Here is a 27332-nt window from a genome sequence, read left to right as displayed (position 1 = left end):
AAGTTATAAATTGAGTTGTTTGTTCCGTGATCATCATCAAATCAAAAAAAATATTTAAAAAAAATACTCGATACGGGTCCTTACTAAGTATGTTATTACGTTTAATGGGACCGGCAAATCTTCAAAATCCACGGGGCGTTACAAATCTAGGCGGGGAGTTGACTTTGAGTAATAGTTAACGTTTTGTTCTGGCAGTTCTCTTCTTGACCTTCAGGTTAGGGAACGCTCTTGAGACTTATACAGATAACGTCTAATGGACCGTGCTAACAATTTTTTTAACGTCTGCTTCGTAATGAATAGGATGCGCAAAAAATATTCATCCGGATTGGTTTCGTTTTTCCCACATAGTTCAGTTTAACAATGATATTGTGTTGTACAATTATTATTTATGTTAATACTAATCAACCAACCTTTTCAGTTAAATTTAAAACATTGTGGAATAATTGAAAAATATTTTGAAATTTTTTCTTTATTTATACTTCGCTAATAATAATAATAATAATAACTTTATTCAGGCTTCATCAAGTACAAACTTAAAAAAAATATATATTATACATATACAAAGGTAAAGAAAATGATAAGTACATGCTAAACCCATACGACGATAGCAACAAACCTCCCACCAACAAACTTTTACGTAAACGTAATTTCCTATCTACTTTCTTAGCTGATATCTTCCTTATAATTAGGGATAGCGAAAAACTAAATGCACCACTTGAAAGCTTGAATCTTTCTCTATCTAAAACCGGGTTTTCGTCTGCCGATATCTATCGGCGTCATGCTTAAATCACCCTTAATGTCCATCCCTACACGCAGAAACGCTTAAATACTCTTCCTCTAAACAACTTTCTTATTTGATAGGGAGAAAACTATAGAAACATATCTATCTTATCGGAAATTTCCTGCTCTTTCTACTGATGTATAACACGCGGCGATCACACGTTTGCACACGTACATTTTTGGCCAAAAACTGTAAAATTCACACGTTTTAGCCATTCTTAAACCCTGTTCGGGTCGATAACTTTCTTATATGAGCAGGAGAAAACTCTAGAACCATATCTATCTTATCGGAAATTTCCTGCTCTTTCTAATGGTGTCTTTTAATAACAATTATACACTTTAATTTAACAATAATTATTAATTAAAGTTATACAGGATGATCAGAAATGTGCGTCAAATTTCCGTATCTCAAAAAGTTAATTTTTTTAAATGGCAACTCTACTTTTTTCCCTCACCACCGTATTATATGCTTAAAAATCAGGAGACTTTGTGATTACATCCCATACTAGTAGAGTTACTAGTAAACATACTAGTAGACTTTAAATTTAGTTACTTTACTGTAGACTTTAAAATGCGCACACCCAATATTCGCAATTTGAGTAAACCTTAACTGGAAAGACATGTTTAAATTTTTTAAAAACTGTGCCATTCCTTTCATCCCGCTAATTTTGACCCATCTCAATTCCAACGGCAGTTTTTAGATAGAGAAAGATTCAAGCTTTCATGTGGTGCATTTAGTTTTTCGCTATCCACACATACTATACTATAGAGTGTCCAAATGATATCATACAAGTATCTCATCCCCCGAGGCCACCAAGCACAAGCCCACAGTCACACAGCCAAAACCCAGTCCGACAAAGATTTCTTAAATCGGTTCAAGGGTAGACCCACTAAATGTTTAGGAAGATTATTATAAACAGATGTAATTTGATATGAGAAGCATCTCTTAAAAAATTCCAAACGATGGGAAGGAGGAGTTAACCTACCCCTGAACCGGATATTGACATTGTGTACGTCCGTTCTAAAGTTAATTCTGTCGAATAGATAAGGGGGGCTCCGCTCCCCTTAATCGTGGATAAACTTTTGTTGTGTTAAAAGTTACACTAGTTACATGTTATAAGTACGAAGGCTTTCACGGCCGGTGTGAATTAAACTAAAACTAGAACTAACACTAGAAACTTTCGGGTTTTGCCGTGCGTCTTTTAATAAAAGGTTTGACGTTTCGGATGCCATGTTGCAACCTTCTTCAGAAACTGGTTCGAAGTGACGAGATCAAAAATCGGTAACTATATATAAGTCGGAAAAACTAATTAATAATCAGTTAACGCTAATTACAAGCTAATTAATAACTAATTGCGACGCGTCCGGTGTGAGGCGGGAAGAGGTCTTCGTGTTCACCACCATCTTCCATGTTCTGCTAAGCTCCCAGCCATCCTCTCTGTTGACGTTATTTTTATGTCGGTGGATCTCTATGGCTTCTCTTGTCAGTCTTTGGTAGTATCTGTTGTCCCTAGCCAGCACCTTTGTTTGTTCGAAGTCTATTCGGTGCCCCTTTGCATGGCAATGTTCCGCAACCGCCGACTGCTGGGTCTTCTTCAGCCTTACATCCCTCTCATGCTCCTTGATGCGGCACTCGACGTTGCGTCCAGTTTGGCCAACATAAACCTTCCCACAACTACACGATAGTCGATAGACTCCCGCTCCTTTTAATGGAGTTAGTTTGTCCTTGGCTATCGGGAGTGTGTTCCGAATTTTGCTGACCGTGCCGTACCGCACTACGATGTCGTTCTTCTTGAGGTGCCTAGCAATTCGTTCCGTTACACCTGAAACATAGCGAAGACAGATAAATCCAAGTAGTTTTGTACTTACCGTGTCCTCTTTCTGCTTTCGCTGCTTGATGGCCTGGTTGATGTCCCTCGAAGTGTATCCATTTTTCTGCAGCACGCCTCGTAGAAAGTGTTGCTCCTTCTTCAAGTTCTCTCCTTCACATAGTCTCGCTGCTCGCTGAAATAATGTACGGATCACGGACCTCTTCTGTTGGGGATGATGATGTGAACATGCCTGTAAATACCTGTTGGTATGGGTCTTCTTTCGGTATACACCAAGTTCTATATCTCCATTTGTCGTCCTGGTGACCAACACATCTAGGAAAGGTAGTTTTTTGGCAGTTTCTGTTTCCATGGTGAACTTAATCATAGGATGTTGAGAGTTCAAGTGATCCAAGAACTCTTGGAGCCGTTTTTGACCATGTTGCCATATCACAAACGTGTCATCCACATATCGTAGCCATAGTTTTGGTTTCCACTGGCTCTTCTTCAAAGCGTCCTCTTCGAATAATTCCATGTAGAAATTAGCTATAACTGGCGATAGTGGAGATCCCATGGCTGCCTCTTCGAACTGCTCGTAAAATTCTCCTTTCCAGCTGAAATATGTCGACGATAAGCAATACTCCACCAGATCTGGCACGTATTCTGGTAAACCCTCCGGAATGAGTTTTCGGCGAAGACCCTCTACAGCATCCTTAACTGGTACCCTAGTAAAAAGGGATTCCACATCGAAACTTACCAACATATCCCCAGCATCCAGCTTTACACCTTTTACCGATTCCACAAAATGTGTAGAATCCCTGACATACGATTCCGTGTTACCTGTAAAGGGAGACAGAATCTTAGCGATCTTAACGATAGGGCGGAGGGGGACGTCTGGTTTGTGAATCTTCGGTAGTCCGTAGATTCTTGGTGGTATCGGCGCCTGCACAAACACACCTTTCTGCTGTTCTGCTGGAATTCCTGTGGTTTTTATCAGTTCCTTCATTTTTCTTACGATTTTGTCTGTGAGGTCCTTCTTGATCTTCCTGTAGGCTGGGTCCAGTAGGTTCATCATTTTGTCGTCGTATTCTTTCCTGTCCATAACAACGGTGGCATTCCCCTTGTCTGCTGGTAACACGACGATTTCTGACTTTTCTTTTATAGATCGGAGTGCCTTCTTTTCAAATCTTTTCAAAAAAGGTTGCAACATGGCATCCGAAACGTCAAAGTTTTTATTAAAAGACGCACGGCAAAACCCGAAAGTTTTTAGTGTTAGTTCTAATTTTATTTCTTTCTCTGTCTTTATTTCTTTTCGGAACAATTCAAAATCGGATTTTTGCCAAATATTTTATAGATTATGTCCTTCTCCTCGTCCTCAGTTCTTCCATCTTTGAGAGGGTTTTGGTGATATTAGGTGTTTACAACCTAATTCTTCTCCATTCCTTCCGATTTTGTGCTATCTATATGGCATGGTGCATTGAGTGTCTCATCAGTTCCTTCAGCTTATCTGCCCATCTTGTCGATCTTCTCCGTGCTCATTTTTTCCTCTACAACAAGGATTCCATCTCTCCGGTTTGCTGTCATCGGTAAGTGTCCAAAGTAGCTAAGGTATGATCTATTAATCTAGTTTTAGTTCAATAATAGATATAAAGATACATGTTTTTGAATGTTTCTGGTTTTAGTTGTACTAAAACTGCATATAGAGCAATAAATAGTCTTTCTGAGTAGGATCACTTTTGTGGCAGTTACTTTTTGATGGTAGCATCCTGTAATTTCAAACCCTCTTGTTATTTTAGGATGAAAACTTTTAGAGTTATTGCTTGAAATGCAATTCTTTTATTGTTTCTTTTTAGTAATTAACAGATGCTTACAACATACTAATTAAATCCATTCCTAATTAAAACATTTCGATTATTCTGTTTTTTTAATGACCACCCAACCTCATTATACAATTTTGATTATGTAACAACTAAATGGTCTTGCTATAAAAATAAAAACGACCACTTTAATTATCGTTCACCATAGAAAATATTCAAATATTCAGTTATTCCGACCTTGGTCTAACACGTAGGCGTAGAAACCTCCCAAAGAATTTTATAATTACCAACAACCGAGACAAACTAAATGATCTTGTTTCTCTTGGTTTTATTTGAATTTTCCATTGTCTTTAATGCCGTGGGGAATCGAAAATTGGTCGTTTGAAACTCGAAGCGGCTACGGAGAAAGTGAAGAAAGCTGTTGCATTCGGTCCGTCGAGGCTCTTCGCCGTTACGTCACGCTCGAGACTAGGTCTAGTGCTCCTTATATGGTTGGGCAGGTTTGCAAGTCGGTCATCGTACATCGAGACCGGCAAATGAGTCACCTTTTTGCACCAGGAGCAGTCTCGCAGCAAAACGCCAACGCTCAAACCAACTTTAGGTTTCTGCTTGCCTTCTTCACTTTTTCATCTCATCGATAATTATAAAAAATATCGATTTCAGTTGTAAAGTGTTAAAATTATACGCATATAGAAAAAATTAACTATGTTAATTTAAACCAATATGAATAAATTTCATATGATCAAAATGTATACACCTCAAATAAAAACAAGCTTATTAGACTTTATTTAAATTTTAAATGGTAAAACCAAATCAAAATTACTTGAATATAATTAAATAGAAATTTGATTATCAATTGAAATCATCTTATAACAGCTTCTTGTCTTGTAAACATCTGATTTTGTTGATCGTTTTCTTTATAAATTGCAGCTTGAGTTTTCGATTCAATCCCAATCAATTCGCGGCAATTTAACCGGTGTCCGATCGAAATAAATCACTCGGTTTGTCATTCCGATCCATTAAAACCGTCTTTTTTCATACGGCGAGTCGTAATTTACACCTACCGCTAAAAAAATTGGTTCAGTTTTTTAACGATTCGAGCGGTATCTCCCGGGCACGAGTGTGGCAATTTTCCGTCCATAAATCATATTCGACACGCAACGCTAGTTTTTCGCGCAAACCCCGTGACTCATCGTCTCCTGCGGGCGTCTTCGCGCAATCCGAGATTATCTGGACTGCACACGTCGAATCTGCTTTTTCTTCTAACAGATCGATTTTTTTTCGAACCAATCGAACCTTGTAATTTTGTCATATAATGTTGTATTCAAATAATATGAAAAAAATTAAACAACTTAACTTTTTTTTTGAGTCCAGTAATTGACCGTTGGTCAGTGTTTGACCGTTTTTGTAAAAAAATGTAAAAAATAAGGATCCAAGGAATATCTAAAAAAAATATAAATATATCCATAAACAGCCACCAGTCTCCTCTCCACCCCCTAGTACACAAAAAGTCCACGGCCATACCGTTCTTGAGTTTTTGTTGTTTAATTTCACGCTAACTGCCGGCCTATTCACATCGTGTTAAAAAGCGTAATTTTTATGTTTAGAAATTCGCCCAAACAGGGTAGTACTATTCAGCCGTTTTTACATGTATGATGTTTTTTTTTGTTTATCAGTGATCTAATAATATTTTCTATTGCTTATATTAAAAAAATACCGCTTTAATTAATTATTTGTTGAAATAAAGCCGGTCAATGACTGGTAGTTCTAAATTTTATTAAAAATTAGTGTTTGACCAAACGGTCAAATACTAGACGAATTGCTTGTTTTATAATCTCACAAAGATTTATATTTGATTAATAAAATGGAAAAATGTGTAACCTGTTTTTAAAACTTATATCTTCCCGTTTAAGTTGTTTAGTATTTGACCAAAACTTTTATACTTTAAAAGTAAGATACAATCAGGTTAAATATGCGGTCAATTACTGGTTCCTCTTTTGGTCATTTATAGGACACAAACACTCAAAACTGAGTTTTTTAACCGATTTTAAATTTTATATATACAGGCTGTCCCGTTAAGCGTACGGAGCGACTGTATCTCAACAACGGTAAGGCCTAGAGGTTTGGGAAAAAAATCTTTATAAGCAAAGTGGGCAAGAGAAATAGCTGGAAATTATTTTGAAGTTCGTAATTCGACCGCTAGGGGGCGTAACTGCCATTGAGAAACATAAAATTCCCGCTATCTCAGAAAGTTAGACGATGAGCTATAACTTTGACAACATCATTTAGTAGCTTGGATAATACCGCATCGCTTTTGTTTTGCAATATTTTTCATATCTGTCATAATATGGGAGGGGGAGGCCAATGCGTTTTCAAATGTTTACATTTTAATATCTCCTGGACCATTCAACCGATTTGAATATTTTTGGTCTTGTCTGAAAGAGCATTTCATGCTCTTTTAAAAGATATTTTCAGTAAGACCGCTTGGTTTAAAACAAATAAGCTAGAGGGCGTTATCTGCAGCGGTTACATATTTTTGTGATTTTTGAAAAAAAGTTAAATGGAACGGTACTATTTACTTCACAGACCGTTATTCACCATAAAATTTGCTAAATATTAGTGAAAACCGCATCTCGATATCTCCATCCATTCTCGAATTATAAAAGAAAATGTTAAAAATTCGTATATCTTAATCGGATCAAGTTACCTTAGGAAACAAATAAGAGATAACAAAAATTTTATTATCTAGAACCTTCCTTCACACTTTATCCAAGCTTAGAACTGCTTCAAAACTACTTTTGAGGCGTGTTGAAAAGCCAACGGATCAATGAAACATCAACAATGATAATAAAACAAAATAAACCGAAACACTTAGAATAACTTAAATTTTTGTCAAAAATAGCTCACTAATGTTCGAAATGTCTTACATAAACCTCGATGCATTTATTTAATCTAGTTTCGACGAAAAAAAAGCGGTGCTAAGTCTCTTCCCTGGACACGTTTTTACTGGTATTTAGTGTGTTGTCATATTTTCCCTGGTTATTGGTTTTTCTTGAAAAGTCAGGTCGTTTAGTCTACCCAATAGATAAAGGGCTGAAAGCAATGTGGGTTTTGCTCGAACCAAGAATGCATATTATGCAAGTTTACATCAGCTTGTGGACAGATGCTTCATGCATCCATAGCATTTGTGATAAAAGGTTTGGATTTGCCCAAATCATATTTAAAAGTCAATGGTAATAGTTCAGTCTGTTATCATAATCGGTATCTGTTAAGGCCTGATGTAAAACAACGTGGTGGAGATATTATTCTCTTGAGAACTCTTGTGGACAATTGTTGTCGGAGTTCCCAGATTATGTGGGATCACATTGCGCACCAATATGATTTACGAATTCATAGAGACGTCTGAATGAGCTACACGTTGCCAGTTTTCCGTAATCGCTAAGTCAATCTTAAAAACACTTCTAGAGAACATTGTCTTTCTTTGTCGTAATTGCATTGCACATTTTTGCCATGCAGTTGCATTGTATTCGAAACATTGAAAATAAATCATCATACGCTCTATCATACGCTTCTGCGTTAGTAAATGACATGTTTACAGTTACCATGATAATGTGATTTGTTTTTCTCGATGAGGTAACTGGATCCGATTGATGGCACTCGAGTTTTTAACATTTTCCTCTATAACTCGAGAACGGGTGGCGATATCGAGATGCGGTTTTCACTAAAATTTAGCAAATTTTAAGGTGATTAAGGGTCTGTGAAGTAAATAGTATCGTTCCATTTAACTTTTCTTCAAAAATCACAAAAATATGTAATCGCTGCAGATAACGTCCTCTAGCTCATTTGTTTTAAAGCAGACGGTCTTACTGAAAATATCTTTAAAAAGAGCATAAAATGCTCTTTCAAACAACACCGAAAACATTCAAATCGGTTGAATGGTCTAGGAGATATTAAAATGTAAACATATGAAAACGTATTGGCCTCCCCCTCCCTTATTATGACAGATATGAGAAATATCGCAAAACAAAAGCGATGCGGTATTATCCAAGCTATTATATGATGGTGTCAAAGTTATAGCTCATCGTCTAAGTTTCTGAGATAGCGGCAACTTTATGTTTCTCAATGGCAGTTACGCCCCCTAGCGGTCGAATTACGAACTTCAAAATAATTTCCAGCTATTTCTCTTGGTCACTTTGCTTATAAGGATTTTTTCCCAAACCTCTTGGCCTTACCGTTCTAGAGATACAGCCGCTCCGTTCGCTTAACGGGACACCCTGTATTTAAGCGTAATATAAATATAAATGTTTGATTCTTTTCTATTTTTTTAAACCTTTTTTATAACAATAAAAGTAATTGACCGCACTTAAGCAGTAATGAGTCTGTAAAATTAAAAAGATAAAAGGTTGGTCAAACGCTGACTCTTATAATGGTCAATTATCAAAAAATGGAAAATCTATATGGAAAATTTAGGAAATATGAATCAGGTTAACATTTTCTCAGTACCAATATGACAACGAAGCCTAAGTTTAAAAATAGTGAAGAAGATGATGTAAGAAGTAGGAGTTTATCTTATGAAAAAGCAGCCAAGATGTTTAACGTTCCAAAGTAAAACCTTATTTATAAAGAAAAAGGGAAAGCACCTGTGCAGAGGAAAATGGGCCCACCAGCATTTTTAAATGCTGATGAAGAAAAACTGCTGGTTGAATGGTTGTTTCATTCAGCAGGGGATTTCCTGTTACAAAAACCCAGTTGGAAAACACAAAATTTGGGTGAAAAGTAAAGTCAAGAGCATTTTACTCCTGTTTTAAAAGATGTTCTTAAAGAGTCCAAAAATATAAACTTTTTTTGTGAACAAAATAGTATGGAAAAATAATGAAAATGAATATTATATTAAGAATGACCGATTCTTAATATAATATTGACGGTTTTAAGGTCAAAGACTAGATATTATTGGTCAAGTAATGTAGTCAAAGTGGTCAAACACTAAATGCGAAATACTGTTTTCCTTTTTAATTTTTAAAAAATACTACTTCATGATGTTATATTTTATATGTAGGGTAAGCTTTGATTATATATAATATGGATTGAGCTAACTGAATATATCTACTAACAAAAATATGGCTCAAGGTGAATAGACGCAGATGGAAAGCGATAATGTGAAAGTGTAACAAAGATAGACATAAAACGGTACTAAACAGACGGGCGCATGTGCACAAAAGTGTCAAACCTGACGTTTATCGTTTTGTTGTGTCACAGCCAGCCATTATATGTCAGTACGCTTCTATGTCTATCTCGGTTCGATCCAAGGTTTATATATTAAAGGTTGTCTAAGTTCCTAGGCTGCAATACTTTGATTTTAGTTTGTGGGCGAGGGGCAAGTGCAGAAGTGTTTCGTGACGTAAGCGATCACGGATTGCGCACGCAACCTCATGACCATGTGGTGCTCCATGCCTTTGTTTAATTTGAATTGCTTGGCGGTATTATTTTCCACATGTGACGTAATGCGCAGTATGATTGCGTACGAACCTAGACAACCTCTTATATATAAACCTTGGGTTCGATCACCTTGCGCAAGCTATCTCTCTCGTTGGCTCAATCCATATTATATATAATCAAAGAGGGTAACTAAGTTTAAATGAATCAGATGTGTATTTGATCATATTTTGATCATTTTATGTAAAGGCAGAGAGATCTACAAGAAAAATAATATGGCTCGGTCAAACACTGACATTAAAAAATCTTTAACAGGTCAAACACTGGTGCGTTTATCCTAAGGTTTTAATTTTTTTTGGTACCTAAGTGAAAAATTTATGACATGAATTAATCTGAGCAGGTAGAAAAATACCAAGTTGTTTTCCACAATTTTTAGTGTTTTTGGACACAGGTACAATTCTTTTAAACACGTCTTCTTGAACCGTGGCGATATGATCTTGTGAGGAACAAGTAAACTTGAAAGGTTCAGATAAATTGTTTTTAAGAAAACCGAGTCATCTTTACGGTTCTACTTTTGGTAAGAGTGTTGCTTCTGCGATTACCCCCTATCTACTATATGCGAGATCAAAAGATTTTCGGAATAGCTCGGCGACGATTTCCCACGATCTCCGGCGACAAGCGCAGAAAACATCCTCACAATAGCATTTTTCTAATGATAATTTTATAACCGATCCCTCAGGAATCCTGGTATATCCATATCGGGAAAGAGCGTAGGAACGATTGCGCTCATTACTACACGGGATTACTATTGTTCTTACCCCGCGCCTGTTACCTCGACTAAATTCCTGCTATTTTACGCGTCTTTATAAGTCTATAAGAGGAAAAGAGAACGAACTTTTCACTTAATATCTAATTAGATTTCAATAGAAATTTGACTACTACCCAAGAGGATTTTTTGTTGTTAAATTAATTAATTTATAATTCCATTCAACATAAAATAGATAATACCACAACAATTACTATTCGGATGGTTTAAATTATTTCAAATGTCTTTGTTATAGTTGTATCTCTTTTAACGTTCTTTTTTATTATGTGGTTAGTTTAAAAACGATCCAATTTCCTCTAGTTTGCAGTCCGTTTCACTATCGAACATCCTAATATTTGATTTCCTGCGTGTTCTGCGTTCTTTTTGCGTTAACCACTGACCCGTGGTGTATCCAAAACCACAACAGAGGCTGCAATTTCAATCGAGCCGCTATAACGTTGTTTTCTTACGATTTGTTTTTTTTTCTTTTTGTTCTTTTTGATCTGAACGCCCACGAACCGTAAACGAATCCAATTAGAGGGCAATAGTGCGAGAAGAACAAATCTTCGAGTTCTATAATTATTAGGAATAAATAAAAATTTGATTTCCTGTAATATTTTATATTGGCAAATATTGTGAAATTGTTGTGTTGAAATCTAAGGTGAATATTGGCGTAAATCATGAAGCCCTACAAGATTATTTGTTCTCGTCGGCGGCCTCCTTTTACAGAGAAACACGATGAAGCCCGCGGCTGGACAAAACAGTTAATAACGAACGCCTCCTTTTTGTCCCTGGTTTTGCGGCTCGAAGTGAGTAGCGCAAGAAAAAGGTCCGAGAAGAGTCTGGGCGAGCAAATGCGCACCAGTAGTCCTTGGAAGCGGGTAGAAGTGAAAATCACGTTGCCTCTGAAAATAAAAGAAAAAAATTTAAGAAAAACGAACCAAGCCAAGTTTACACTTAACCATCTACCACTTACACTTTTATTTAGGTATCTGTTTCCTTACATAAGAGATTCTCGTCCTGGACACTTTTTTTCAACGGCCATTATCGACGCTTATATTAAATAAGACACCATCCAGTTAGTATAAGAAACCAGCAAATTTATAGATCATACTTTTTGTTATGTCAGGATGTACACGAGCCTTAAGCTTTCTGAATGATCTCGTCTATTTAAAGAAGTTGCGGATTAACTCCGGTTTTGGTCGCCTCCAAATGACGATTTGCATCAAATTGCATTACCTTTACATTCAGCATATAGAGGATTTCGTCTTTTAGAGATGACCATTTCACCATCCGTTAACGACTAGTTTTTTATTACACGCCTACACTGTAGTGATGAATTAATCTGCGTTATTTATAACGTCTTCACCAATTTATCTAACCTGCCCATTAATAAATAACATGCTAAAATGAATTTCTTGCGTATTAGTGGACCATTAATATTACGGATAATCTCGACGATTGAAATGTGTCGAGGATCTTTTCTGATTCAACACCGATATCACGTAATGTATTATCTCTAATTAATTCTTGTTTTTTGTATAACATTTTATTTTTATAATCCAATTGTATTAATTTACGTAAAAATTGTGTGTGTGAACGTGAAGTCAGATCACGGTTAGTTGACCATTTATGGGGGTTTACAAAATTATTAGATAACATCGAGGTCGAAAGACGGATAGATAAGCTCTTGGAGAATTAAGACAAGGCCGTCTTGTTGCCCAATAAAACCTGCTATCCCATGCCATATGGCGAGTCGGCTCTTATATGGTCACCTGAGTAGCACAGCCGGCACGACAACGTAATTTCTTAAAATTTATCTCAATACCTGAGTATAACTTGTAACTTGTGAAAACATGAAAATTTGGGCTAATTTAAGACTTTGCTTTAGTTTTCACAATAAGGTAACGAAATCGGATGCGGTAATTCTATATAAGTAGCAAAAAATCTTGTGATTTTCTATTTTTTGTTGTCGTTTTATATTACCATTTTGATATAGTAGCTTCTTGATCGTATCCTGTATGGTGACTATTAGCTGCAGATGTTGTTCGTGTGAGGTCTACATACACACGAAGAGTGTATCTTGACGTTAGATCAGTCCGATTGCGTCCGCAAAACTAACGGTCGACTGTCTGCACGAGCCTAATTAATTGAGGAAATTGCAACTCGACGTGGGCCGACAAAAACAATCCGCAACTTGTAATGCATTACTTAGCAAAATATCGAGAAATGTCACGACAAGTTTTTCTAGTAGTTTGATATTTTATTATAAAAATAGTTTGTTACTACTTTCTAAATCTACCTGGATTGAAACATTTTTATTCAAATTTTCTCTATAAAACAGTTAATCCGATTTATTAAATTAAATGTAATAAAACTTCTAGCAACTTGTTAAACTAGCAACTTCTTGTCGCCCTTAATTATTAAATGATTAGAATTTTAATGACTAATTATAGGTTCGTATTAATATCACTAAGATTAATACAATTTATATTAAAAGAATAGGCCTCCACGTCGTTCGAACTGGCCGAAACTTACGAGAGTTTTTCGATTTTAAGGACGTTAAAAAAACTTACAATTCGAGGATTATTGAGATTACGGAATAATTAGATAAGTTACAAGAAAACATTATAGACGTTGAATTATTAATCATAAACAAATAAGAACATCAACAAAGTTTGACAAGGTATTGATCTAATGTGACATTGAACTTTCAGAAAATACATCATCATAAAGTAATCATAATTTGATATGTATGATAAACGTTTTTTTACATTAAATTAAAGATGTCTTTTAGTAACGCATGGCGATATTCTCGAACATTGTAGCATTTAGGTGTATTATATCGATAGTTACTCATCTTTCATCTGTCAGAAGGGTCCCCTCAGGACAGTGACGAATTGAAGAGACCGGCATCTTTCGCAACCGGAACGCGAGGTTAGAGTCGATCCAAACCATTACCACGTATTACCAAGTGCCATTTCTCACGCGACTTCGCTAATAACAGTATTTTGCTCGCATCAATACAACATTGTACCGTGATAGATAGTCGTCGTTGTTGCGTCAACGAAGATGTTCATTATGTAGATTCACAATAATTTATACACCTTTAAAGACCATCGGAACGAATGTTTTAAGTCGTTTTGGACTGGCCGCTTAGGTTTGGTTTTTGAATGGTTTTGACATTTTATGTTAAAGTGTAACGACGTGTGTTACGGCGATGCCGCTTGGACACATGTGAAGAAGAAGGCGACCGCAAGAGGTACCGCGGCAAGGACCCTAAAGGTCCTTGAAGGCCGTCCGGTTGGTTCGATCCGGCCGCGAAGGTTTGTAGCATCTGATAGAGGTGGATGCCGGGCATACCTACTTCATAAATATCACCTGCGAGCCGCTATCGCGAACCGCACAATGTGCCGTTCCCGTCGAAAGAGGGTCTTTATTAAAGGATTGTGTATTGTTACTGCTATGTGGTGATCGCAACGATCGTGATTCCGTAAAGAATACGTTTATTAAATTTTTTGCTAAACAAAACAGCTAATGTAATAATTATACAGGGTGATTTATAACATACGGAGCAGATTAAAAGAGCAAGTACTAGGGGCCAAACTGAAGATATTTTCTTAATAATGTTTTGACTACAACGTAATAATCACAAAGATATAGAGCATTAAAGTTGAATTAATTGCCCAGCATTTCTTACGATATACAGTATTACACTACGTTTAAATTCAAACTGCGAATATTTCGGGGTTACTTAAGCAATGCCTGATTAGCACCAATAATAAAACCTGTGTAATATGGCAGTTATGGCTATTTAAAAATTTGTTAAATCAGTCAAAAACTGGTGTTTGTTTTTTGAGAACCGCTGATACCATGTTTTTATTGCTATCAATCCAGTTGACTTGGTTACCTAGCAACGGACATATCATTTAATTTTAATAATCAATGTCATTTAACGTCAAAATTAGAATTTTTACTAATCAAAAAATACAATGGTAACGTACAGTAACGAAGAATACGTAGATATGCTTATTATTTATGGAGCTGCTGGAGAAAACGCTGCACACGCAAGACGTCTGTATTTAGAACGATATCCAAATCGACAGATCCCTTCTGAAAACACTTTTCTTCGGTTAATCCAGCGGGAAAGAGAGACAGGAAATTTGCAACCTAAGAAAGGTCTTGGTGGCGGTAGACTAAACAGACATGGAGTGAATGTGGAAGAAGAAATTCTAGAAATTGTGGAAGCGGATCGAAGCACGAGTACTTGTCAAATTTCTCACCAACTCGAGGTATCCCAGAATTTTGTTTGGCGTACGTTGAAAAGTAACGGTTTACACCCCTATCATTTTCAAAAAGTGCAAGGACTGACTCCCGCTGTCTATTCTTTGCGGTTGCAATTTTGCGAGTGGCTACTAAATCGTACCAACAGAGCAGCATATTTTGCGAACAGTATACTGGTAACGGATGAATGCTGTTTTACCAGAAATGGTGTTCTAAATGTTCACAATTCCCATGTGTGGTCGGACGAAAATCCACACGTTATTCCTCAAGGCTTTTTCAACAACGATTCAGAGTGAATCTATGGGCGGGAATTGTGAACAATACGTTAATAGGACCTTTCGAATTACCAGGAACTCTTAATGGAACTTCTTATTTACAGTTTTTACAAGAAAATCTGCCAGTACTCCTGGAAGATATTCCGCTACTTATGCGACGTGAGATGTGGTTTATGCACGACGGTTGTCCTGCACATTTTAGTCGTAATGTACGAGATTTCCTCGATAATGCTTTTCGGCAAAAATGGATTGGTCGAGGTGGACCTATTCCATGGCCACCACGTAGTCCCGATCTTAACCCATTGGACTTTTTTTTAGGGGATTCATGAAGAATAGAGTATATGCCACCGAGGTTAATACAATCGACGAACTTCGACATCGCATCACTGCCGCTACAGAGGACATACGTCCACGATTTCCACGATTATCGTTAAATTGGATTCGTTGTGCGTCGAAATGCAAGGACAGCACTTTGAACATATGTTATAAAGAGATTATTATTATTATGTTATTTTCTTGTTTTAGAGATTTTGTAATTTTGCATTTAAAACATTATTATTATCCGTTTCATAAATTAACATCTATTATTTCTTTTCATAAATTACGTATTAAAACTAAACAATTAAATTGTCTACTTTGTCAGCTCCTTCAAAAATGAGGATGGCGTTGACAAGTATTTTAATTGTTCTTTAGTGAATATCAGCGGTTCTCAAAAGTTGACGCTAACTTATTTAAAAAATTAACATGCGATATCTATGTAACTATTAAGATTTTAACAAAACATTATTAAGAAAATCTCTTCAGTTTGACCTCAAGTACCTACCCATTTAGTCTCCTCCGTATGTTATAAATCACCCTGTATATGTACATTCTATCTATAAACCGGGAATTTCATACAACTCGCAATATATGAATACAGTAACCATAGTTACGACACTACTATACACTTGCACTGCCCTACACAAAATGCAACATAGCTTAATAGTACAGGCATTGGGTAGTTTTACAAAGGAAAAGTTTTGCTTGGAAAAAGGTGACGTCCTTATGACCACCCTGAGTTTTCGGTCGTCTTAAAAGATGCATAGCTAAACACGAATGTTTCTGGTACTAAGCTAGATTCTACTGCTAGTGTAAAACTAGAACTAACACCAGACCTAGAAAGTATCGGGTTTAGCCATGCGTCTTCAAACATGTATTGCCATGTTGCATTTTATGTGGGACAAAGTAAGTTTCTATGGAAATATATTTTTGTATATTGCATCTTAAGTGAAATTCACTGTATATAATAATATATAGGTAGAATGTACTGAGAGAGATGTAATATATTGAACAAAATTATTAAAATACAAAAAACAATATTAATTTTATTAATTATAGTGAAGAACTCAACTTTTTATATCATTTATAATTAAAGTTTGGCGCGGCACCAATCGAAATATAACAGCGTGGAAATCAGTGTTGCCGTTTCGGTACAATTGTACTAAATTCAGTACGATTTTATTGATAAAGTACGTGAAAGTAGCAATTCAGTACAAATTTTTTCATCGGTACAGTTGTACAGGGTGGTTCAAATTCGATGTCCGAATAGGCTAACTCCGAAACTAAAAGAGATAGAAAAAAAGTAGCTTACATGTCATGAACTCGTTTTTCCAGAAAATGCTAATGCCGAAAACTCCGAAAAGCTATCGTCTTTTGTTTTCGCCCTATCGGTAAAAACTGAAAATTTGGCGAAAACGACATTCGCCAATATCTCACTTATTATCAAAGATGGAGTATTATAAATAAAACATTATATGGGCAACATTTTACGAAGAATTCAGTGGCGTAGGTAGAATTTCTTTCCCATCTTTTATTTCCGAGATTTTAGACGTAACTTTATTTTTTTAAATGGAAACCATAGTTGGCTATGACCTAAAATAATTTGTTATTTTCTTCTGATAACAAATATATATAGTTTGTGGGGTATATTTCTTATAGTTATTGAATAATTAACAAAAATTCTTTTTGTTCTATCTAAAACTAATGTATGTATTTAAAAGTTAATGTTGCTATGGTGATAACCATACATACTATGATGAAAAATAATGTATCAGATAATTATCAAAGTTTATATTTAAAAATTCGCTAACAACTCTGGCATTATGTGCTGGTGTGGACCATTAGCATGTTAAGTGTCAAAGTATAACAAAACTGAATAAAACTTTACAATGAATTTCGAAAATTATGAAAAATGTAACATGATGGAATGCTATATGTTATCAGATAAGAATGCGACGTTAGCCGCGGAATTATATTTCACAAGGTATCCGGAAGAAGACAACCGCACGCAAGATCTTTCAGCCGGTTAGCAGAAAATTTAATGGATTTTTGGTCCTTCCCCAAACCACGTGCAAAAACATACGAAAATGACCTACAAGAGGATGAAGTCAATGTGCTGGCTTCAGTTGTGATAAATCCATCAACATCTTGCAGAGAAATTGAACAAGACGTCTGACCCAAAAGCCGCTGCTCCCGAATATGAAAGAAAAATAAATATAAATCATACAACGCGGGGCTAACTCATTATTTACGTGCCGGAGATGTCAATCTAAGATTAGAATTTTGTAGATAATATTTAGAAAAATTAAATAATCTGCTGTTTGTTCAAAATGTCATCTGGACCGATGAAGTCTCTGAGTGTTTAAAGAAGATTCGGTTTCAATGTATGGTGTGCCCTTTTAGATAATAGAATTTTGGCATATAGTATCTACCATAAAAACTTAAACTCAGGTAATGTGCTGCCTTAATATATTGAGGTATATTATATTAAGGCAGCACATTGAGCCTTTGGTCGACAATTTGCTATTAAATATGTCTCAAATGATATATATTCAATATAACGGAGCACCAGCACATAGTTCCAGAGTTGCTAGTGAATTTTTAAATACTACTACAAACTTTGGCAATAATTGGAAACAATGTTTTCCATCGTGGTATGATTATCACCATAACAACAGTAAGTTTTAAATACATACAATAGTTGTAGAAAGAACAAAAGAATTGATACATTATGTTCCATCATAGTATGTATGGTTATCACCATAGCAGCATTAACTTTTAAATACATACATTAGTTTTAGATAGAACAAAATGAATTTTTGTTAATTATTCAATAACTATAAGAAATATACCCCACAAACTATATATATTTGTTATCAGAAGAAAATAACAAATCATTTTAGGTCATAGCCAACTATGGTTTCCATTTAAAAAAATAAAGTTACGTCTAAAATCTCGAAAATAAAAGATGGGAAAAAAATTCTACCTACGCCACTGAATTCTTCGTAAAAAGTTGCCCATATAATGTTTTATTTATAATACTCCATCTTTGATAATAAGTGAGATATTGGCGAATGTCGTTTTCGCCAAATTTTCAGCTTTTGCCGATAGGGCGAAAACAAAAGACGATAGCTGTTCAGAGTTTTCGGCATTAGCATTTTCTCGAAAAACGAGATCATGACATGTAAGCTACTTTTTTTCTATCTGTTTTAGTTTCGGAGATAGCCTATGCGGACATCGAAATTGGGACACCTGTACAGCGTGGTTCAAATTCGATGTCCGAATAGGCTAACTCGAAAACTATAAGAGTTAGAAAAAAAGTGCTGACATGTCAGCTGACATGTCATGATCTCGTTTTTCGAGAAACTGCTAATGCCGAAAACCTCATAGCGCTATCGTCTTTTGTTTTTCCCCTAGAGGCCAAAATTGAAAATATCGTAAAACCAATAAGTGCAATTATCTTGGTTATTATTATAGGTGGAGTATTATAACTACGACATTATATGGACACTTTTTTACAGAGAATTTCATGACATAGTCAAAAAATAATTTTCGGTTTTAGATTTTGAGATATAATGAGAATTTTCGTTTTTTTTAAATGGAAACAACCACTGATTATTCGCTTATTAAATTCGTTATTTTTTTCTGATTACAAAAATATAGGGTTCGACAGGTCTATTTTTATTGTTTTAGAATAAAGCTAAAAATAAACTTTTTTTATAAAATTTCCATCTAGTGTCGTCGAGGAAATTAAATTTACAGTTTCCTGTAAGTTACGGGGCGGTAGGTAAAATCTAAAAAGTTAACAATTAAATACGAAGATAACTTCTAGTATTTAAAAACAAATAATTTTTTAATATGTAACATTCTAACATGTCAAACTTTTCAAAATTTTCGTAATTGATCTTAAAAACAGGATTTTTAAAGTGACACTTCAGAAAATTTTCGAATACAAACAAATGTTGCTATGTTTATTTGAAAAAAAAAAACATATCAGCGCCATCTATCGATAATTTATTAAGTCATTTAAAAATAATATTAAATCGTAATAAAAAATGTGAAATAATGCAATCTATTCCAACTTTTGTGTAAAACATATATAAATTAAACAGTTCAACAAATATATTTGTTTCAAATATCAGAAATATGTTGTTTAATTTTTAGTTATAGAACCGTAATTTACAGGAAACTGTAAATTTAATTTCTTCGACGTCACTAAAAGAAAAGTTTATTTTTAGTTTTATTATAAAACAATAAGAAATAGGCCTGTCAAACCCTATTAGACTAAAGAAACAGTGCTTGTTTCCATTTAACAAAACGAAAATTGTGATAATATCTCAAAATCTAAAACCGACAAAATTTTTTTGACTACGTCATCAAATTCTCTCTAAAAAAGTGTCCATATAATGCCTTAGTTATAATACTCCACCTATAATAATAACCAAGATAATTACATTTGCGGGTTTTACGATATTTTCAATTTTGGCCTCTAGAGGAAAAACAAAAGACGATAGCGGTATGAGGTTTTCGGCATTAGCAGTTTCTCGAAAAACGAGATCATGACATGTCAGCAACTTTTCTTCTAAGTCTTATAGTTTTCGAGTTAGCCTATTCGAACATCGAATTTGAACCACCCTGTACTGAAATCAGTACATTTTTATTGAATGCAGTACCACTTTTTTTGAACGTGAAGCTTTTAGTTTAGCTTCTATTTTAAAGAAAACTTTCTTTTCTCAGTTATTAATAATTGTTTGAAATTAATTTTTGTGATATTTATTTTTCATACTCCTTGCAAGTTCTGTTTTACCTTATTATTAAAAAAAAGGGCTCCAATTTTCTTCTTCAATTCAGTAAATTTTTTTCATTTTCAGTACGAATTTTGGTATATTTATTTTCTTCGGTGCGGCAACACTGGTGGAAACGTGTCTTGTACGCGTTATTTCGTATCGGAATTTATGACCTTTATAAAACCTACCACAAATTGCATCGAAATAGATTGAGCTCGTAGTATTATTGATGATAGCTATGGTGAAATTGTTTTCTAAATTGCCCTCGACCGAGTGTCCCTCCACCAATTAAGCGTAACGGCAAAAAAAGACGCACCTATATTCGCATTTATACGTGTATCCACGGTGGTGGTTCGGGTCGTTACCAAGCGTCTATGCAATGCTAATGGTAGCCAGATGCTGCCGAAGAAATTTTAATAAAGTGGAATCGGCGTAACACGGCGACGATTGCGCCGTTTGCCATCGGCAGTTAACGCTCGGACCGACGTAATGGCACATATCGTACGCATTTCCTGTTAGAAATGTATGTCCATTTGTGCCAATCAAAGGTGAGACCACAAACGGACCCATCAGCGCTCACGAGGTATGTAAATTTCATCTTAATCGCATCGACTGTTCTCTTTATCTCTCAGTAACTATATGCTGTATATTCCGATAATTAAAGTCTTTATGGCAACTTCTTCTACTGCCTTCTTCGCCGGGATGGTACCCGGGAAAACGGTACGTACAGCAAAATCCTCTATAATGGTCACTCTCGCTTTTACTGTCGTTGTCGACTTCGGTTCGGTTCCCACGTTTATGCCCCGACGGACTCCGGCCGAGTTTAAATTATCTGCGTTTTCTAATTCGACGGTCTTTTGTACGACCACGGCAACAATGGAAGTTAATACGGTCGTCTCGTCGCCACGGCGGCAGCGCGGAGTTAGCAGGAAATACTCAAGACTCCAACATCGATAGTAACCGTAGCGACATTTTATAATCTGTTACTTATTAGATTTTGCAAGAATACAAATTAAACACAATAATTAATTCGAAGTTGATATAGAAGATATATGTAGATCAGGTATTTTAATTTAATCTGTTTTAAAAAAGGAGATGTTAAAAATCGTGACCAAATTTCTTGTATTTGGACAGCACACAAAATTATCAGATTACATTCAGGTTTCAAAAACCTAAAACGAACCGTAACCGAAACGAAATTAAATTTCAGCAGTAGCGTTAAAAACGGGTCAAGACGTCTGGACATGGCGCCTTCTCCGCAGCCACTAAAGTTGCAATTACCCGCGGGGGCTTTGAGCTTTGTTTATGAATGGTTGTCAGAGACGACGGTCTGGCGCCGATGACGCGACAGGTTCATGGGAACTATGAAAAAGTCCAAAAGTGACATGAAGCGACCGTGAAACCAATTGGATACATCTACATTTTGAATTTTGACCGTGACACGTTTACATATTTTTCTACAAAATTAGTATCATACTACAATAAAATGTTTTTATAACGCAAAGCTCCATAGAACTAACAACTTTTCTTTTCGTCTCTCAAGACGCTTAAACCTGAATGTTCCTTGTTTTAAGTCAACTGTTCATAGATAAGGTGAGGAAAAAGGCCATTATGGCTAACCTAAAAAGAGGAACCTTTGCCTGGTACACGGATGCTACAAAGACAGTTGGATGCGGAGTAGGCATGACCGAATAGCCGCATTAAATTGCTCCTCAGCTCGGACATAACCATTTTTCACGCAGAAGTACTTGCTATAAACTTCTGCACCACTTTGAACCTACAAAAGGGACAAAAAGGCGCATCCATAAACATTTTCACAGACAGTTCAGGCCTACACGTGTAACTCCGCACGGACCAGAGACTGTACCAGCAACCTCAGAGACCTCGCTAGGGACAATGATGTTACTCTGTGGTGGTTTCCAGGTCACGGAGACATTGAGGGCAATGTGAAGGCCAAGGGACAAGCTAGCCAAACAGGCAGCGAAAACGCCCTTTATTGGACCCCAACCCGATTGTGGACTACAGAAAAAGCCACCTAAAACAAGTAATCAACAGTTGGGAGACCTCAAAGTTGGGTAGTCTTACGCTGGAAAGCACTTCCAGGTCACAGATAAGCGAAGAGCAGATAACTCCGTCGCAAAGCAATGCCATGCACCCCTAAAATATCGCCTCTTCCACATTGGACAAGCTGAGGATTAAACTTGTCGACTTTGCCACGACAAACCAGAAAGACACAAAATTTTCGGTGAAGCTCTTTTGACACCTATCGACATAAAGGAACAAGACCTTAGAGCAATACTAATTCATTAAGGACCTACATTATTGTTGTACATTCAGCCTGGCAGCAATAATAATAATAATAAGTCTAGTGTTAGGGCCGGTTCTTCAGTCGCTAGATAAACTCCAGTTAAATAAATCTCGATATAACTTGAAAAGTCAATTCTCATCAGTTTAAAGATCGATATATCGAGAACCGTCCGATGAAAAAAAATGCGGTTAGCTTTGTTGTATTCACTGAACATTTCTACGTAACATATGTGAATTTGAAACGGCTCTTTGAATTTTAATACGGTTTTAGCCAAAATGTAGTAAATAATTGTGTTTGTCGAATCCTGTTATGGGTTTTTAAAAGTTTTGTCTCATTAATTTTTTTAGAACAATATACGCGAGCTATAAATTAAAAAGAAACAGAAATAAACCATGCGGGGAGAGAGGGGTTCCGTTCAGTTGGGAAAGATGGTGCTGGTGTGTGTTCCAGACTCAAGGTTTATATATAAGAGGTTGTCTAGATTCGTACGCAATCATACTGCGCATTACGTCACATGTGGAAAATAATACCGCCAAGCAATTCAAATTAAACAAATGCACGGAGCACCACATGGCCATGAGGTTGCGTGCGCAATCCGTGATCGCTTACGTCACGAAACACTCCTGCTCTTGCCCCTCGTCCACAAACTAAATCAAAGTATTGCAGCATAGGTACTTAGACAACCTTTAATATATAAACCTTGTTCCAGACTGGCTTCGACGTGGCGTACTGAAGTCTAGTCTGAAGGGATTCCGGTAGACCTTGCATCAGAACGTAAGAGACGCTCAAAACGCGTCATAGAATAATTATACAGGATGCCCATTATGTATGGAATATAGTATATATCTTGGTAAGTATCAACTTTACAAAAAAACATTTTATACAAAAGTTGTTTAATATTTGATTTGCCATCATAAGACATCATTCAATTGTTTTTATTTCAGAAAACAAATGAGCAACGAATAACATTTAATTTTTTTTAAATGGCAATGTACCCTTTCGTTCGGCTCATTTGATAGAGATTTCTTTTCTCTTTACGATGACGTAAAATTTTAGTACCCTTATACTAGAAAATTTTTGAAAAAAATGTAAAAACAGTTTATTAAGTTAATTTTGCCAATAACATGAATCTAGATATCCGAAATCTTATTTGTCCTAACAATTGAATGTAAGCTATTGAATGTGACAGAATCTTGTTTATTTAAATAAGTTGGTAGATCAAAAAAGAAAAATGGTTCGTTTAACAGAAACTGAACGCATAGAAATTTTAATTATGGTCGGTTATGGGGATCGCAAACGAACACAATTAGAAGTATGTGAAATTTTCAATGAGCGTTATCCACATCGAGAACCAATCACTCAATCAGTAGTTAGCAAAACTTCGAAACGTTTTAGGGAAACTGGTAACGTTAAAGATCTGCCAAAGACTGGTCCGCAGAGATCTGCAACAGATGAAGATAAAACGATCGATATTCTCATAGAAATCGAAGAAAATCCAAACATTTCAACTCGTCAGTTATGTTTAAACCATGCTCTAAGTAAAGGTTCAATACACAAAATATTACATGCAGAAAATTTACATCCGTACAAACCGACTTTATTGCAAGAATTATCCGAAGATGACTACGGTCGACGTGTTGAATTTTGTGAATTTATGATGGAGCGAATCAACAGCAATCCAAATTTTCTCAATAATATGGTTTTCTCTGACGAGGCTACGTTTTGTTTAAATGGTAATGTAAATAAGCAAAATTCTCGATATTGGGCCGCTAAAAATCCCCATTGGATGATTCAAAATCATACTCAAACACCACAGAAATTAAACGTATGGGTGGGAATTTGTGCAGATCACATAATTGGACCTTTCTTTATTCGAGGTACTCTAACAGGTCACCGTTATTTACAATTATTGCAACAGCAAATTATCCCAGCGAATAAAACAACGAATAAAAGATGAAGCTGCAGCTATTTCTCCCAGATCGCTAAGAAATTCTTTTCAAGCCTTTTATGATAGATTGGGCCACTGCCTTGCAGTTAATGGTAAACATTTTGAACATTTATTGTCGTGAAAACCATTTTAGTGCTAATTTCGTTTTGTCTTCAAAGTTTAATAATTTTCATTTACACTAATTTTTAGTTTATTTGTTTTATTTTGTATGTAGATTTAATTTACGGTAATAATTCGAGGTAGTTGACGATCTCGGATATCTAGATTAATGTTATTGGTTAAATTTTCTTAATAAACAATTTTTACATTTTATGCAAACATTTTCTGATGTAAGGGTACAAAAATTTTACGTCATCATAAAGAGAAAAGAAATCTCTATCAAATAAGCCTAATAAAAGGGTACATTGCCATTTAAAAAAAATTAAATGTTATTCGTTGCTCATTTGTTTTCTGAAATAAAAACAATTGAATGGTGTCTTATTATGGCAAATAAAATACTAACCAACTTTTGTATAAAATGTTTTTTTATAAAGTTGATACTTGCCAAGATATATACAATATTCCCAAGGTCTATAGAACATAAGGTTACCCAATACCGATTCTCCTCCTCTGAGAGGCAAGGTGGGTCAGTGACGTAGCTGGTTCTATGAACAACACAACACGATGCGAGGTTTAAATATTTTATATAGACTGTACCACAGTATAGGCACGTGTATAGGCTATCTTTTATTCTGACTGTATCGAACCAGTGACGTCAATTTGCGGGGTAATAATCGATACTACAGAGGCATAGGGAATGAGGTAACCTTATGTTCTATAAACCTTGCAATATTCCATACATAATGGGCACCCTGTATATTATATATGTATAATTATTTTGTATTTTTCCGTAGTATTTGTTTATTTCATTTTACCTTTACCATTCACGCATCTACTATGTAATATATTGTAAGATATTGAAAAAAATACGCGCGAAGGTGAAATGAAATAAATAAATATTACAAACAGATACAAAATAATTATACGAAAAATATTCCAGTTCGCGGAATGCGTCTTGAGCGTCTGTTACATTCTGAGACGGAACTACCGGAATCCCTTCAGACTTCAGTACGCTACGTCGAAGCCAGTCTGGAACACAACCAGCACCACTTTTTCCAACTGAACGGAACCCCTCTCCCCCCGCGTGGCTTATTTCTATTTCTTTTTAATTTATAGCACACCTAAATTGTTTTAAAAAAATTATGGGGACAAAACTTTGAAAACCCAATAACAGGATTCGACAAACACAATTATTTACCATATTTTGGTTAAAACCGCGTTAAAATCCAACCAGCCGTTTTCGACTATACCGCATCTTACTAAACCGCGATTTTCCGCGAAACTATATTGAATATCGAAAAAATTAAATATGCACATCATTAAGAACACATCAGGGTATCACCTATTCAAATTTGTTTCGTCGGATAGTTTTTGAGAAAAAAAATCGCAAAGTGGACAAAGTTGCCGACACCGTCAAAAATAGGCAACTTTTTTCATTTAACTCGCGATTTTAGGAAAACCGCGGAGTCGAAAATTTTCAAATTCACATATGTTACGTAGAAATGTTCAGTGAATACAACAAAGCTAACCGCAATTTTTTTCATCCGACGGTTCTCGATATATCGATCTTTAAACTGACGAGAATTGACTTTTCAAGTTATACCGAGATTTACTTAACTGGACTTTATCTAGCGACTGAAGAACCGGCCCTTTTAGTCTAATTTAGTTCAATAAAAATGCACCCAATTTTTGTTTGTTACTCACGTAAATAAAAAATGTTAGGAAGTCATTACCTTTAAAAGTGTATCGTTTCTATGTTTAAACGGTGTTTGAATTACTGTTATAGTACGTGCTTTAAGTATTATGCACTTCTTGTCGTAGAATTTTCGTTTCCAACCGTTCATGAAGACAAAGTCTTTATATAGGATAAAAATAAACAATATTTGTTTATGTGAAATTCTTAAAATTCTTTGACGAAACGGCATCTCTGAAAAAAAATAAACTTGAAATATGTCGATGATTTTCATTTCCTTTGCGACGATTGCGCAATGTGATGGTGCCTCGCGAAGTATGCGGGTCAATTAAGCGATCACTCCGGTTAGATAATTGCCCTTATTAAAACGAATGAGATGCAACAACGGGCGTAGCCGAGAAAAATTAATAATCTATCTCGAATCGGATGAACGTCGGTCGCACTGTTGCTCGGTCATGCTATTGCTCGGTTTGTTGTTTCCTTGGCATTGGCCAGGTGTGGTGTTGCGGGACGAAATTTGTTCATTTCCGTGTTGCCGGATAGAATAATACTTATTGGGACTTGTCTAACAGTATTTTACACAACATTTAACTGGCGATAAGAAAGCGGTTTTGCTTAAATACTCCATAGCGTTTCTATAAATGCTTGGGAAAACAACCACTCCTTAGACAGGGAATTTATTACCCCATTTATGCGGCGTGTGGTACCTTTTATAAGGCATCGGATAAAATTACTTGGAAATTGCTCTTTTAGTTCTCTTTGTTTTTGGGAGTTTGATTGCCTGGGGGGAAGTAACGAGTTACAGACACCGGATTTCAGAATTATTATGGAATTTATGGCAGTTTACGTAATATACGGTTAGCACGACCGTATTTTACAATATATCCCTTTAATGAGGGGCCTCTAATAACAAGGTGGTAACATGACGCTGGCCGTACCCAAAGAACTTCAGTGTGGTCATGGCTATAAAAGTAAAT

General features: G+C 35.7%; 2 protein-coding genes across 2 annotated transcripts in view; one reads left to right on the top strand and one right to left on the bottom strand.

The window, feature by feature from the left end:
• LOC111416820 (bloated) overlaps positions 1 to 27332 on the top strand; it is an 83578-nt gene that overhangs the window by 53029 nt on the left and 3217 nt on the right. The gene's annotated exons all lie outside the window — the stretch shown is intronic.
• Positions 455 to 13934, bottom strand: LOC111416822 (uncharacterized). Its single transcript, XM_071197414.1, has 2 exons — positions 11620 to 13934; positions 455 to 11548 (listed from the first exon to the last, which is right to left on the bottom strand). Exon 2 carries the CDS (start codon positions 3796 to 3798, stop codon positions 2119 to 2121), a length of 1680 nt encoding a protein of 559 aa, XP_071053515.1. The 5' UTR covers positions 3799 to 11548; positions 11620 to 13934; the 3' UTR covers positions 455 to 2118.

Source organism: Onthophagus taurus, chromosome 7 (genome assembly GCF_036711975.1).
Source record: "Onthophagus taurus isolate NC chromosome 7, IU_Otau_3.0, whole genome shotgun sequence".
Lineage (NCBI taxonomy): Eukaryota > Metazoa > Arthropoda > Insecta > Coleoptera > Scarabaeidae > Onthophagus > Onthophagus taurus.
Note: the sequence above shows the minus strand (reverse complement) of the source record. Positions and strands in the feature narration are given on the sequence as shown.